The 13,490-nt window shown below is 41.5% G+C and overlaps 1 protein-coding gene across 1 annotated transcript; it reads right to left on the minus strand.

The window, feature by feature from the left end:
- Positions 1-1,239: 1,239 nt before the first annotated feature.
- On the minus strand, positions 1,240-11,432 carry LOC137889473 (protein-L-isoaspartate O-methyltransferase domain-containing protein 2-like). The gene is made up of 7 exons (XM_068733350.1): positions 11,317-11,432; positions 7,297-7,457; positions 6,984-7,134; positions 5,807-5,909; positions 5,537-5,708; positions 4,188-4,311; positions 1,240-4,086 (listed from the first exon to the last, which is right to left on the minus strand). The coding sequence occupies exons 1-7, from the start codon at positions 11,420-11,422 to the stop codon at positions 3,497-3,499; spliced, it is 1,407 nt and encodes a 468-aa protein (XP_068589451.1). The 5' UTR covers positions 11,423-11,432; the 3' UTR covers positions 1,240-3,496.
- Positions 11,433-13,490: the final 2,058 nt, after the last annotated feature.

Genomic DNA, 13,490 nt, shown 5'->3' on the forward strand with positions numbered 1-13,490 from the left:
CTTCAGTGGATCGCATACTTAAGCAAGCAATTCCCATTGGACTAAATATGAGCCATCTTGGAGCTCATATTTTTGTTGGAAGCCTGAAATAAAGTGTGTGGTTCACACAAGCTGAAGAGATTTTAACGTTTTTTCTTCTACAATATGAACTACATCAGTAAATATCCTTCTGATGAATTTTGTTTTCACATGTCTTAGAAATAGCGGTTGCTAACAAGTGGCTAAATGAGACTACAAAAACGGCATCATGCCGACTAGACCGCCTCTAGCTTAGTGGTGGGGACATGAAGTCATGTGGCCGAGGTGCCACAGAGCTTATTTTCTGCAATAATCCAAAATCCAATGATGGAATCCAATGGGTGTTTGTCAAGGGAACCAGTGCAATGCTAACTTCTGGGGTTGGCCTACAAAAATACGTCATCCCTGTGGCTCTCTGATTGACATCCGCCACCACAAGCATTTCTGTATACTGGCTTTATTTGTAACTCCATCATAGTCCTGAAGATATAATATATTTTGAAAGTAATTTTTTCCAGATTTTCTGACTTTTCAACATTAAAACATGCCCCACCTGAACTGTGCAGATCCATGAAAAAATAAAAACAAACGTTTGGGGCAGCAGATACCCTTTTAGTTTCTAGTTAGCCTAGCCACATATCCGGCCCAAACTACACAGGCCCTGAAGGAGAGCGACTCAGCCATGGCAGCACACGTTTTTGTTCCCATAGTCCCAAGGGCACCCAAACAGCAGAATAACAGAATAACAAACCAACAGCGGTAACTTTTAAAATGTTGTATCTATTTCATCACTTAAATTAACCTCTGATATTTTTGAGGGGATAAATCAATTGTGTAGATTTAGAATATTGGCAATTTTAGGAAGATTTGCTCACATTTTTCAGTTGAGAAGCTCCACAAACTGGTGTGACAGAGAGCTATAGCGCTTGCGGGGGCCGCTAGCTGGCCAGTGGGCCAGACATGCCCACAGATCTGGGGTTACAACTCCCGGACCTCCCATCCCAGGGTCAGCAGACACTACAGTCACTTAAATATGCATTTCACTTCACTTTAATAAAGACAAAGCCATACAGATTGTTGAAGGTTTACTTAAACTGTAAATTAGTTAGGATCTATAAAGTTAAAAAAAAGAAAAACATCTTTAAACTTGGTGAGGCCATCTAAGGGGTTTGAAATATTTCCTGTGTTTATATGCCAAAATAAAAGACATTCTTCGTAAGCCGCTGTTTTAGCTAATACAACCATTTAATTTGCAATGGGACTCTTTTGTATCATGGACTTTATTAACAGTAGTCAATAATACAGCTCAATTTTAAAAACAAGCAAAAAAAAGCAATTCATTCTCTCCAAAACTTAATATCAAGTGCAAAAGAAACCCCCCAAAAAACCCATCATGTTCATGTACATTCAGCAGAGAATCACAAATGCACAACAAACTAAAGTGAATGGTAAATGTCAAATAAAGGAAAGGTGTGCATACAGTACTTAAAAGGCAGATCCAGCAGCAGTAGAAATGGTAGAATGGCCAAACAGTGAAGCATGACATTACACTCAGCAGGAGTCAGAAGGGATGGGAATCACCTGGCCGGATGAGGACCTGCTTGTTGGCCACAACAATTCAGTGTTGGATAAATCACCAATATAAGCTGCATATATTCAAATCCCTCCCATTATTGTGATCATATCCATTATTTATCTCCTTGACTGTATTTACTGATGCAGGGTGCATCTGTTTTGCCTTGTGCAAAGATCAATTTGCTATTCATCACATTCTTCAAATACAAACTTTTTAATGGGAGAAATCTAAAGCTTTACATGATAACTAATACATAAACAACCACCAAGTGTCATTTCAGTGGTAGTGGAGAAGTTTTTGAAATGATAAAAAATAAACATCAACAAATTCTTCTTCTTCAAGCGTGACTTGTTGATGATCTGCGGTTTCCTCTTGAGAATTCAGTCCATGCAACAGAAGTTTGGCACAGAGGGGAGCAGAAAGATTGGTACAAAAGCAAAGAGTATAAAGGAATAACGCTCCATCTAACTAACTACAACAGAAACATGTGAGACAAGATACTTACTCTACTCATCAAAGTATCTTTGTAGTATCTCTAGATTTTTTTATGATTCACAAAACATACAATTTCATATGTACTGTACACGCCACTTCAAGTCTCATGAAATTCAAAAATCTAATTATTACAAGAAAAAATAGAAAGAAAACCTGCACACTGTCAGTCATCAAAAACATTAGCTTATGTGTTATCATGCTGGTTTACTTATGTAAATTGGAATATTAGTAAGTATGTGATCTTTTATGGTCATTCTCTTTTGATTGAGAGAATAAAATGGGATGTAGAGAAAAACAGTGACACTGCCCTTTGGATACAAATGTAAGGATTTAGAACAGTTTCATCTCCATGTGATGACATCCGGAGACAAAGGTGGACTTTTATTCATACAGTTAAATATATGCATAGAAAGGGGGAGAACTCAACCGTCTATTAACTCTACCAGTGTCCTAAGACAATGCTGGAAATGATGAGCAAGCATTGGCCTTGGAAAAGCAGATCATTTAACTTGTTTTAATGGACTGAGGGCTCAGAAACAAAGCTCCCCTTATATTTGGAATAAACACAACCGCCACACCATCTTGGTCACAAGCTACAATATCATTAAATATGATAGTGAGAGAGAAAATATAACATCATTAAAACTTTGAATGCACATTTTTTGCACATCTCTGGGCCCACTCCATGTCTTCCCCTCTAAAACTACCCGCCCCCATTAGATGATAATACACGCCACCATATGCGGACAAACTAGCATCACCACTTATACATTCAATGTATAATCTCTAACTTGGGGCACAGCTGTAATTGGTGGATAAAAAAGAGCAGGGGCCATCCTCTGCCTTCTGGTCTATGGGTAAGCTTCTCTCTCTGCTTGATGCTACACTGTCTGAACTCTGATGGTCCTTCTCTGCACCACTAAGCTGTGGATACTCAGGCCACTGTTAAGCTGCTGTAAGGCAAGGCTTGATTGGCATGTTAGATATACAGAGCTGCAAACTGATCATCTGTGTATGTATCATGTACTTGTATCTATTTCTTTTGCACCTATATGGAGACGCAATTTTTACATCAGTGACTGTTTATTTGTTTAAATCATTGCCTCACACCCTCCTCCTCCCCCTCCCCCTCCACTGGACAAATTGAGCTGACTCTTTATCATGTCAGGAAATTAATCAAGTAAAGAACAGTGGGAACAGGGCAAAAAGAGGGAGTGGCAGAGAAAATGGATGATGGAGAAGGTGAGAGCAGGTGAGCGAGTGGAGCTGAGGGTCAGTAAGGTAGGTGGCATGTTGCCCTGCCTTGTACAGGTGGTGGTGGGGTTGTAAGGGAGACGTGGGCCTCTGCTGGGTCGTTGCCTTCAGCTCTGGGCTCTGACTCAGGACCTGGCTGTGGCCTTAGCAGGCTCATTTCTCTCTGTAGTATAGCAGGTACATCTTCAGAGGCTCGGGCAGCGGCAGGCCCAGGATCCTCTCTCTAAGGACGTTTACGGTCGGCTGGGGTCGGAGCAGCTCCCCGGTCTCCTTCTCCTCCTCCTCCTCCTGCTGCTGCTGCTGCTGCTGCTGCTGCTGCTCCTCCTCCTCCTCCTCATCTTCTTCCTCCACCGTCTCCTCCTCTTCCACCACCCCTCCCGCTCCCCTACCCGCCCTCCTGCTCCCCCTCATCTGCCGCCTCACCTCCCTCTCTCCGGCCTCCTCCTCGTCCTCCGCTCTCCCTCCCTGGCTGTCGTTGCCATCCAGAGGGGCGGGGCCAATGCCACTGCTGGCCACCACCTGACGCGTGGCCAGGACGAGAGCGTTGCAGTGGCGCCGGTGGACACGTCTGCGTTTGAAGCGAGGGCCGTACTTATGGAGCCCGGCCACCGCCAGACCCCTGCCAACGCTGAACGAAGAACCTCGACCGCGTGACTGGCTGTCTCCTCCATCTGTGGTCACTCTGAGGGTGTGGCGGATACAGATGCGAGCCAGCTCCTGTAACGTCCGTACCTCATACTTAGCTGCAAAATTAAGAAACACAAGAAAACAGGGGAAATGCGCAATGTAATAGACACATTATAGATTAGAATTAGACACATTATTTATATTTAGTTGCACTCACGTAGTGGAACAATCTTGGGTTTGCGATTTGTGCTGTGTTTAGGCAGCATCAGAGGAGCGAAGGACACAGAAATGATCTTTTTGGTCTCCCAGCTGTTCGGCCCCGTACGGGTAATCTTGGTCAACTGCAGAAAATACATCAGGAAATCAAAGCTTTTTTCATTTCCCTTTTTGTGCGTGTAAATAGTTTTTCTCAGCTGCTCTACTTTTTTTGTTGCACGCGCGCGCACACACACACACACACACACACACACACACACACACACACACACACACACACACACACACACACACACACACACACACACACACACACACTGTCCCACTTAAAAAGTAAAAAAAAGAAAAGAAATTGGAAAAAGGGCACATGTATGGCTGAGCAACAAGCAGACGTATCAGAATGGTAAGTGTAGTTAGCATCTTTTATTTATGTGGTTTGTCACTGGCAGTAGTGGTTGTGTTTATTTAGTATTTAGTGGGATTTCTTTGGCAGACTGCAGAGGGAAGCTCCAGGGTCGCTCTCTGTGCTGACCAGTCAGCTCTGTGCTGGAGGTTTCAGGTTTCTTTGCCGGTGTTGTGTCGAAGACAGATTCCCTGTCTATGTATTGGCATTTGCGTATTAGACAGCCATTGGTATTCGAATTTGGGACGTACCAAATTTAGATTGCACATTGTACACACATTGTACATTTGAGTCTCTTTAGGGAAATGCATATTTATTAATTGTCATTATGCAAATACATTTACTACATTCCTGTTTACATTTGGTTTATCCATTTGCAATACTGTCGTCCCTGTCGTCCCTGTGGTCTCTGTCGTCTCTGTGGTCTATGTCGTCCCTGTGGTCTCTGTGGTCTCTGTGGTCTCTGTGGTGTCTGTCGTCTCTGTGGTCTCTGTGGTCTCTGTGGTCTCTGGCCTCCCTGTTGTCACTGTCCTCCCTAGCGTCTCTGTTTTCTCTGTCTTCTCAGTCTTTTCTGGCCTCACTGTCGTCCCTGGCGTCTCAGTCGTCCCCGCAAGGCAATAATTTTGCGTTTTTTATTTAATGAGCATTGCTGGAGGGAGCCTGAGATCCCAGATTTCATTGCCAAAGACAGCTTCTCTGTGATTGCTGTGCATATGATAATACACTTGATACTGTTATACTGTGTCTTTTAGAGCAGCCTCCACTCAGGGGTTATAGTTGTTGATAATAATAATAATAAAGATTGTATATCTGCTTACTATTACATTACAGTGTGTTTATTTAGTGTTTATTTACTGCTTATGAATGTTAAATACAGGGACTTAAAGTTAAGTGTTGCCTAATATGCAGATTTGAACAATCCTGAATTTCTCTGGCAAGACACCAACCTTTTCCTCGAGAGGCATCACCAGGATGCCCCCCACCTTGAGCAGGGTCTTCATGTAGTCCTCGTGCTCCTTCTGCACCCCGGCCCCGCAGTACACCCTGTCATACTGACGGCTCTCTGGAGGAATCTCCAGGCAGTTACCCGCAACAAAGGACGGCTCACAGAATTCAAATCTAAAGAGAGATACAGGAGCAATGAAAACATTATGCACAAGGGTAAAAAATGATATAGAAAAAATATAGAGGAACAATAAAACGTCACTGACACATACTTGTCAAAGCTGTCGCTGGTTTTGATGAAGCAGTCGAGCTTCTGGTAGGCATAATCAATCACATCTGCATGTAACTCTATTCCGTGATTGACTCCGAATGGTCCTGGAACAGTTAGCACACCTCAGCTCACAGTTTGAAATTTACATGGACACAAAGATATGTTTGTAGTGGCACTGGGACATAAGACTCAACAACCAACTCAGATTAGGTTGATTAGAGAAAAACTTCAATTAAAAGCTGAGCTCCATTCAGACGGTGAGTCCCTTTTACTAGTCGGTGTGGCTACAAATAAACACAGGTCTCCATGAGATGTCAGGTAGCTTTTGTCAATATGGGCATGCTGCACATCATTGATTGGTTAGATTGTCCACAATTCAATTGTTCAGGTCATTTTACAGAAACCATGAGCACCAAATTATCAGATTTCAATCAGATATACCGACATGGTAAATGCGGCTGTACAGAGTCTTTGATTTATTTTTGACTTTACATTTGAAGCTTCTACTGAGGAATTTGAATGAAGCTTTGAATGTCTCTCCTCATATTTTATTATGTCATCAGCCTAAAAAAAAAAAGAAGAGAGAAAGGTTTTTTGTTTTCGAGGTAATATAAATGTAATTTATGGTGCTGCTCAACTGCCCTGTCAATAGCCTACAGGTGTGGCAACAAACCGTTTATTGACCTCAGTGAAAATGTTGCTTTTGAAATGCTAAATGTAAACAAATATGGACAGAAGCAGAATATTTCATTGAAAATTATTACATCTATCTTTTTATTCAGGATTGAGCATGACATTACTCGCTGTGTGAGAGAGGAAGAGAGAGAGACAGAAGATGGACTATTGCATGCAATGTTTCTGTAAGTTATCAATTAAAGTAACTCTTATGTCAAGGTTTGAATGAAGCTTCAAAGCTTTAAACTATTAGGTACAGCATGTTTAGAGTCATCATTAAGCAGCAGAACATTTGGGTCAATAGGGATTGATGTCCAATCATGTCAGATATCAGTGAGGCCATTTTATCCCAAAAGTCACCCACTTTTTCCCATTCCCACACCATGACATGTATCCAGACAAGTTGACAAGGCATAAAGAATTTGAACCACTATCTCTCAGTTCACAAGTGTGTGTGCCTGTAACCTTCACGCTGCCAGAACAATTATAAAGACACCACATACCCAATATGAGGCCGACCATGGTGCTGAGGTAGCCAGTCCCACTGCCCAGGTTGAGGAAGGAGAGGCCAGGGTGGAGGTCCAAAGCCTCCATCACCTCAGAGTAGATACACGGAGCAGACAGGTGGATCTTTCCATGCCGCCATGCCAAGTCCTAACAACAACAACAACAACAACAACAACAACAACAACAACAACAACAACAGTATTACCTTAACCAGCTTGTCTTTCAGCCTATCAACGTTTCTACAAGTGAATGCTGTGAGTTTCTTTGGACCCTGTTTGGGTTTATTTCACAGACTTTCAGTGTGCTCACCTTGTAGGCATTATCCCGGTATTCATCCAGGTAATAGTCAGCCCGGTCGATAGCTCTAAAGGCCCGCTCCACCAGGTCTGAGCGGATGTAGTAAGCCTCCTTCAGGTTGTCAATCAAGTCGTCATTGTCCTCACCGGCACTCACAGCTCCACCCATGTTAACTGGAGGCAAAGAGAGGCAGGTGGCTTACTATCACAAATTACATAAGAACCAGTCTACAGTGAGCATAGCTTCGCACTAATTATCAAACCCTGTCATCTGGATTAGTGAGAGAACATTTACAGAAATAGATCCAAATCCATTTTCTTCAGGGGTCTATACTCAAAACTGCTCTTTACAACAATGTTTCCCAAATTTCTTTTTCTGGGGACCCATTTTCAAAAATGACCAACCATTGCGACCCAATTCACAACAGGCTTTATCTATAATAATAATAATCATAAGAAGAGAGAATTTGTCTGTAAATGATGTAAATTCATTGCCATTTCCTCATCATTTTATACATAATCTTGAAAAGATAAACCAACCATTTAGAAGAGATATATGTTTGATAAATCACAACTTTGTTTAGTTATTGAAAACATATTAACATGTGAAATACTTTATAAATGAGACCAACTAAATGCATTAGGTAGAGTCTTCATTTCCTCTCATCAGTTAAACAAACAGAATGTATATGTCTTTCATATCAGAGTCTATGTAAATAACCCCATGGAAGGTTTGTTGTTTTGGGTTGATTGTTTTTGTATTTGTCTTGTTGCCTAGATGATACTGTGTTGTTGGAAGAGTGTATAGACGTTTTGTGCTACTTTTTCTGAAATGGATGAATCAGACTTTTATTTTGAGGTACCTTTATTTTGAAAAGGTTAAAAGGAAGCGCATACTGGTATAATGTGGGATTGTGAGCTTCACGGTATGGCTACAGATCTTGTTACGCGGATGTACGTCGATACCGCTAAAAGTATTATAGTTTAATGGACCCGTATGAGGCCAAAGCTCTTACGGTGGTGACTGAAAGAAAACAATAAAGGAGAAATTTCACCAGCAGTAAGTTTCACGCCTTTTCATATACGGGGATCCGTTACAGTCTATGTTATGAAACAATTAATCAATTCAATGATTAGTTACAATATAATATGCCAAACATTTTCTGGTTCAAGCTTCTTAAATGTAGAGGATGTGCTGTTTTTCTTAGTAAATTAAAACTCTTTGGGAGTTGGACTGTTGGTTGTACAAAACCAGCAATATGAAGGCAACACCTTGTGCTCTGAGAAACAGGAATCTGCATATTTTTTTTGCTATTTCTATATCATTTCAAAGACTCAACAAAAGCACACACTATTCAATACTGAAACTCCTTCAACCATCATATTCATAATCAACCATCAGTTTCTTTAAAAGGCCAGTGCATAGGGTTTAGTGCCATCTAGTGGTGATGTTACACAGTGCAACAAACTGAACACCCCTCTGCTCGCTCCCTTTCCAAGCAAGTTAGAGAACTAGGTGGCCTTCAGGAGATGTAAAAACCACTAAAGGCTCTCTCTAGAGCCACTATTTCGTTTGTTCATTCTGGGCTACTGTAGAAAAATGGTGGACTCCATGAAGAGGACCTGCTCCCTATAGATAAAGGGCTCAATCTAATTCTAATTATTCAAATTCTCTTTGTTTCACGTGATTATACATTTATGAAAACATAGTTCTAAATATTATATTCCATTTCTGCTAATAAATCACCTTAAATCTTACACACTGGTCCTTTAAGACTGTCCTTTTGTAATAACTTAAAATGTGGACAACCTGGATAAACTCCAGGACAATCACAACCTGACAATACATGTCTGATTTGACAGCACAAAGTAGTGGTTCATATGGATTCAAAATGCTACGACCATTAAAGCCCCAGTGAGGAAGTTAGAGCATCTTTAGCTTCTGTACTGCATTAGAAATTTAAATCAAATCTTTTGCATTTGATTGGATCACTAGTGTGTTTCCACTATGAGTGACACAGCAGCAGGCTACAAGTCAAGCTTCAATGGATGCTGGTGAAATGAAGCTACAAACTGACGGCTGACACCTTGTTCCGTTCTATTTTTAAAATGCTAGTAGCTCCTTCTCAGTGCTATTTTATGACATAACTACGTCAACAAGTGCTTGAGCTTTACAAGTAGCTGGCCTCGCTATAGGCCGTTGTGTTGCTTTATTCTTAGTGTGAACACAACTCTGTTCCACACACCTTCATTGTGGCTAAAAGTTGCAGATTGATTGATGGATGGATGTCAGGATATTACTGTTTGAAATTGGTTGGTTCTAGCAATGCAAGAGGAGGACGTATCCAACATGACATCGCCCATTGGTTTGTGGACTTCTGTGTTGAAGTATTAAATTTGGGATTTTTGCCGTCACCATTGTGGTTTTTCGGCCATCGCCATCTTGTTTTTTTTACAACTAGAAGTGATACGAGAAGGCGGTACAACCAAACACTGAATAAGACATTTTTGGGTGATACAAATTCGGCAATTAAATTTCATGACCTGAAAACACAGTGAAAGTGTTTCTGTTCCGAAACAAAAACAGGGACAACTCTCAGACCAGACAACTCTGTGGTAGTGACCTGTCAATCACAAGGTAGCTCCGCCCTAAATTATACTTTGACTCTAAATGGACCATAATTTACTAAATGAACATCATGCTGCATTGAAGAAGACTTGAAACTAGAGACTGAGATCATAAACTCATGTTTACAATGTTTACTGAGGAGATAAATCAAGAGAGAAGTAGAGTCATTTTCTCATAGACTTCTATACAATCAGAGGAGTCGCCCCCTGATGAACATTAGAGAGAATGCAGCTTTGACACTTTTCAGAACTGGAAGTTGTAGCCTGGTACTAGCATACATTTAGCACATGCCATATTTTATTTTACAGAGTAAAAAGATGATTGGACTTTGGTTAACAAAGAAATTGAAAGATTTTTTTTGGGTGAAAGACAATAAATAAATGGCATGTATTGTTAAAAAGGTGCACAATATGACTGAGGATGTGTTAAAAAATGGCTAGAAAGGCTTTTTACATGGCATTTCAACTCTAAGCTCTTTGAGACTTTCCACACAAATAAACCTGACTGACCACATGTAGAGGCCTAAATGAAGCTTTTGGCAGCAGAATACAGCTGCAGGAGTGAGTGCTGCTAGTGGTGTTAAAAACAACACCAGAGGGCAATGCCAAAGGACAAGAGATCACAGGGTTCACTGGCTGCCAAATGCTGGCCATAGTCATGAGGCTATAACAGAACAAAGGAGCGGGTCTATTTACATATTACCGGACCTCCTGCCTTTGATGCCTCTTGAGCTGAGATGAAGAGGATGTTTTTCAGGCAGAGAATGACTAAAAGGAACAAACAGCAGTTGGTGCATCAAAATGAAAACAAGTTCTAAGGGAAGCGAGTCCAGAATGAGATGTTGTCCATGTGAATACAAACTGCTTCTTTGGGATGCTAGCCCACATGACCACAAGAGGGCCCTGTAACCCATTCTGTGACTAACTAAGGGCTTTAGTAGGTAGTAGGGTACACACTTCCTGCAAATACACTGCCATTGAGCTGATTCATTAGACTAGCCACCACGTCCATTCTTTCCTTTGCATCGTTTAGAAGAAGCGTCGGGAAGCCCCGTCCTGTAACTCATGCAGGTTTCAGCTCACCGCACACATGCACAGCCCGCACGTTGTTGCGGTTGCTAGTTGCGTCACTCAGCTGATCCAAAATTGAATAACCACTTAAAACCGAAGTCGTCTTAGTATAACAGTCGGCTGGTATGAACAACACACATTACATATCACGTCCATAACAGCCTGCCAAGCAGTGGCAAGGTCAACACAAACAGAAATAACCGTCCTCTCGTCCTCGCTGCAAGAGGAGACAGATCGAGACAAGAATGCTAACAGCTGCTGGGGTAACGACAGAAACAAAGCAGCAGCTTCCAGCGGGCCTCCGTAATGAGCCCCGGTTACGCTGATGTTCTACCTTGTGGAAATGCAGACTGCTGGTCTCTGTCTCGGGGTCCCGTGTGCTCAGCCTTCTGTTGTTGTGGGGATCCAGTCTGAAACACACCACTGCTGGATGTAAACATTCGGCCAGCTGACGCTCTGACGTCAGACGTAAATCAGCCTACGTAAAATGACGGCCGGAGGAGCGTGGCCTACATTCCGCCCTCAGAGCGGTAGAGCCGGAGCAGTTCATAATGTGATGAAAGACGCAGAGAGAGCACCAAAATGAACGGTTTCTATTCCGGCTATCAATAACTGAGTGTATAAGCAACAGAATAATAATATCACGTCAGGTTTGTGTGGATTTATTTTACCCATGCGACTCGTGTCTTCTATCTGCAGCCGAGCCGCTGTCTGCTCTTGAGAAGCTGCTCTTTCATTTAATTGAATAAGCTTTGGTTGCCATTGCGTTGTTCTAATGGGCTTCACTGGCCTCAGTGGCCTACTGTCAGTGGTGGAAAAGTAACTAAGTAGTACTTAAATACTGTACTTAAATACAAGTTATAGGTACTTTTTGTACCATTTACCATGTTATGCTACTTTATGCTTCTACTCCATTACATTTCAGAGATAAATATTATATAATACATTGCTGTTATTGCTAGTTAATTTACAGATTCGGATTCATAACAACATATGATTATGATGTATTATTATTGTTATTATCATTGATTAAAGCCTATACAAAGTAGTTCAAATTAGCTCCATTGCTTCAATAATTATAATACAATAATATAATATACATTATTTAGAAATGAGACATTTTGACTGTTCAGTACTTCTACTTTTGGTACTTTGACTTATTTGACTTATGACAGAGTATTTCTTCTCTGTACTTACTGAGGTAAAAGATCAGAGTACTTCCTACACCACTGCCTGCTGTAGGCACAGGTGTGCTGACCCTACTGGGACAGGATGAAGTAGAAAAGGCTTATTGACCAGGTTCCTAGAAACATAGAAACAACTGAAATTACATGAGGTGTAGTTTCAGCTATATGGTCATCTGAGGGTTTGTGTTGGATTGCATATTATAAGTACTATGTAACATTTCCGTTTGAAAGGTTATGAGTTCTTACACAATGATAATGGTGATGAACCCCTAAGAGAGTTATACAATTCAATAGAAGATTGGCGTCATTGATTTTGTCCACCAAGACTAAATGGACGCATCATTGTGTCAATGGAACGTATGTTAACATTTGGATTTAATGTTGTGAGACAAAGAGTATGTGACAATTTCTCACAGTGTTTTAAGGAGAACTGTGCCAAAGCAACTGAGTAAATATAAAGAGCTGCAGAGAGACATAGTGTTGCATGATAAGTACTCAAGAGTCCGTTTAGTGAACCTGCGGGTTCACTAAACGGTCCACCAGATGTCAGTGCTGTTCAACATACAAACTACATGTAACTGCATGTTAACACGGAGTCCCCCATTTTGTTTACCAGTCAGGAAGGCATTGTGTGTGTGTGTGTGTGTGTGTGTGTGTGTGTGTGTGTGTAAGAGTGTTTGACCGAGTACACTGTGTGTCAATACATCATACAGTATGTACAGTATACTTCACTTAGCTAGTCACAAGCCCCGATGTTACTGCTGTGCAAGATTAATAGTGCCTCTCCAACACAAAATACACACAGGTCTTGTTATACTTTGGAGGACCTCCATAATGACATAATGCATTTCATAGCCCCTTAAAGGGCCAGTGTGTAGGATTTAGTGGCATCTAGTGGTGAGGTTACAGAGTGCCCCCAGCTAAATACCCCTCTGCTCACCCCTCCCCTACAGTTGCCTTCAGGTGCCACCAAATTCAAGCCGCCAGTGTTTGGTTTGTGCATTTTGGGCTATTGTAGAAACATGATGGTGCATCAGGGCGGGAAGCCCCCAGGAAGATCGTTGGACTTTGAAGCAGACATTGTGGACAAACGGTGGATTTACAACTTCTGGGTCCATCACGTGATGTCATGGGGCCCCCAGAAGACTTTTCCCCATTGACTCACATTAGGAAAGAGACTGTAGCTCAACTTCCCAGTAACGCTATAGGGCTGGGCGATATGGAGAAAATCTAATATTTAGATATTTTTGACCAAATAACTCAATATCAATATTCCAACGATATTGTAAAGTTGACCAGTGGTGCTTTTACAAAATAAAAA

The sequence above is a fragment of the Cebidichthys violaceus genome, unplaced genomic scaffold, assembly GCF_023349555.1.
Source record: "Cebidichthys violaceus isolate CVI_PGR_0920_01 unplaced genomic scaffold, fCebVio1.0.p SCAF_6, whole genome shotgun sequence".
Classification (NCBI taxonomy): domain Eukaryota; kingdom Metazoa; phylum Chordata; class Actinopteri; order Perciformes; family Stichaeidae; genus Cebidichthys; species Cebidichthys violaceus.

Bases quoted from the DNA above. Each gene is read 5' to 3' on its own strand.
- LOC137889473 (XM_068733350.1), bottom strand. From the start codon at position 11,422: ATGTTTACATCCAGCAGTGGTGTGTTTCAGACTGGATCCCCACAACAA. The intron at 5,910-6,983 runs GTATGTGGTGTC...TAACTGTTCCAG, and splicing joins CATGGTCGGCCTCATATTGG to GACCATTCGGAGTCAATCAC. The intron at 4,087-4,187 runs GTGAGTGCAACT...TTAATTTTGCAG, and splicing joins ACCCAAGATTGTTCCACTAC to CTAAGTATGAGGTACGGACG.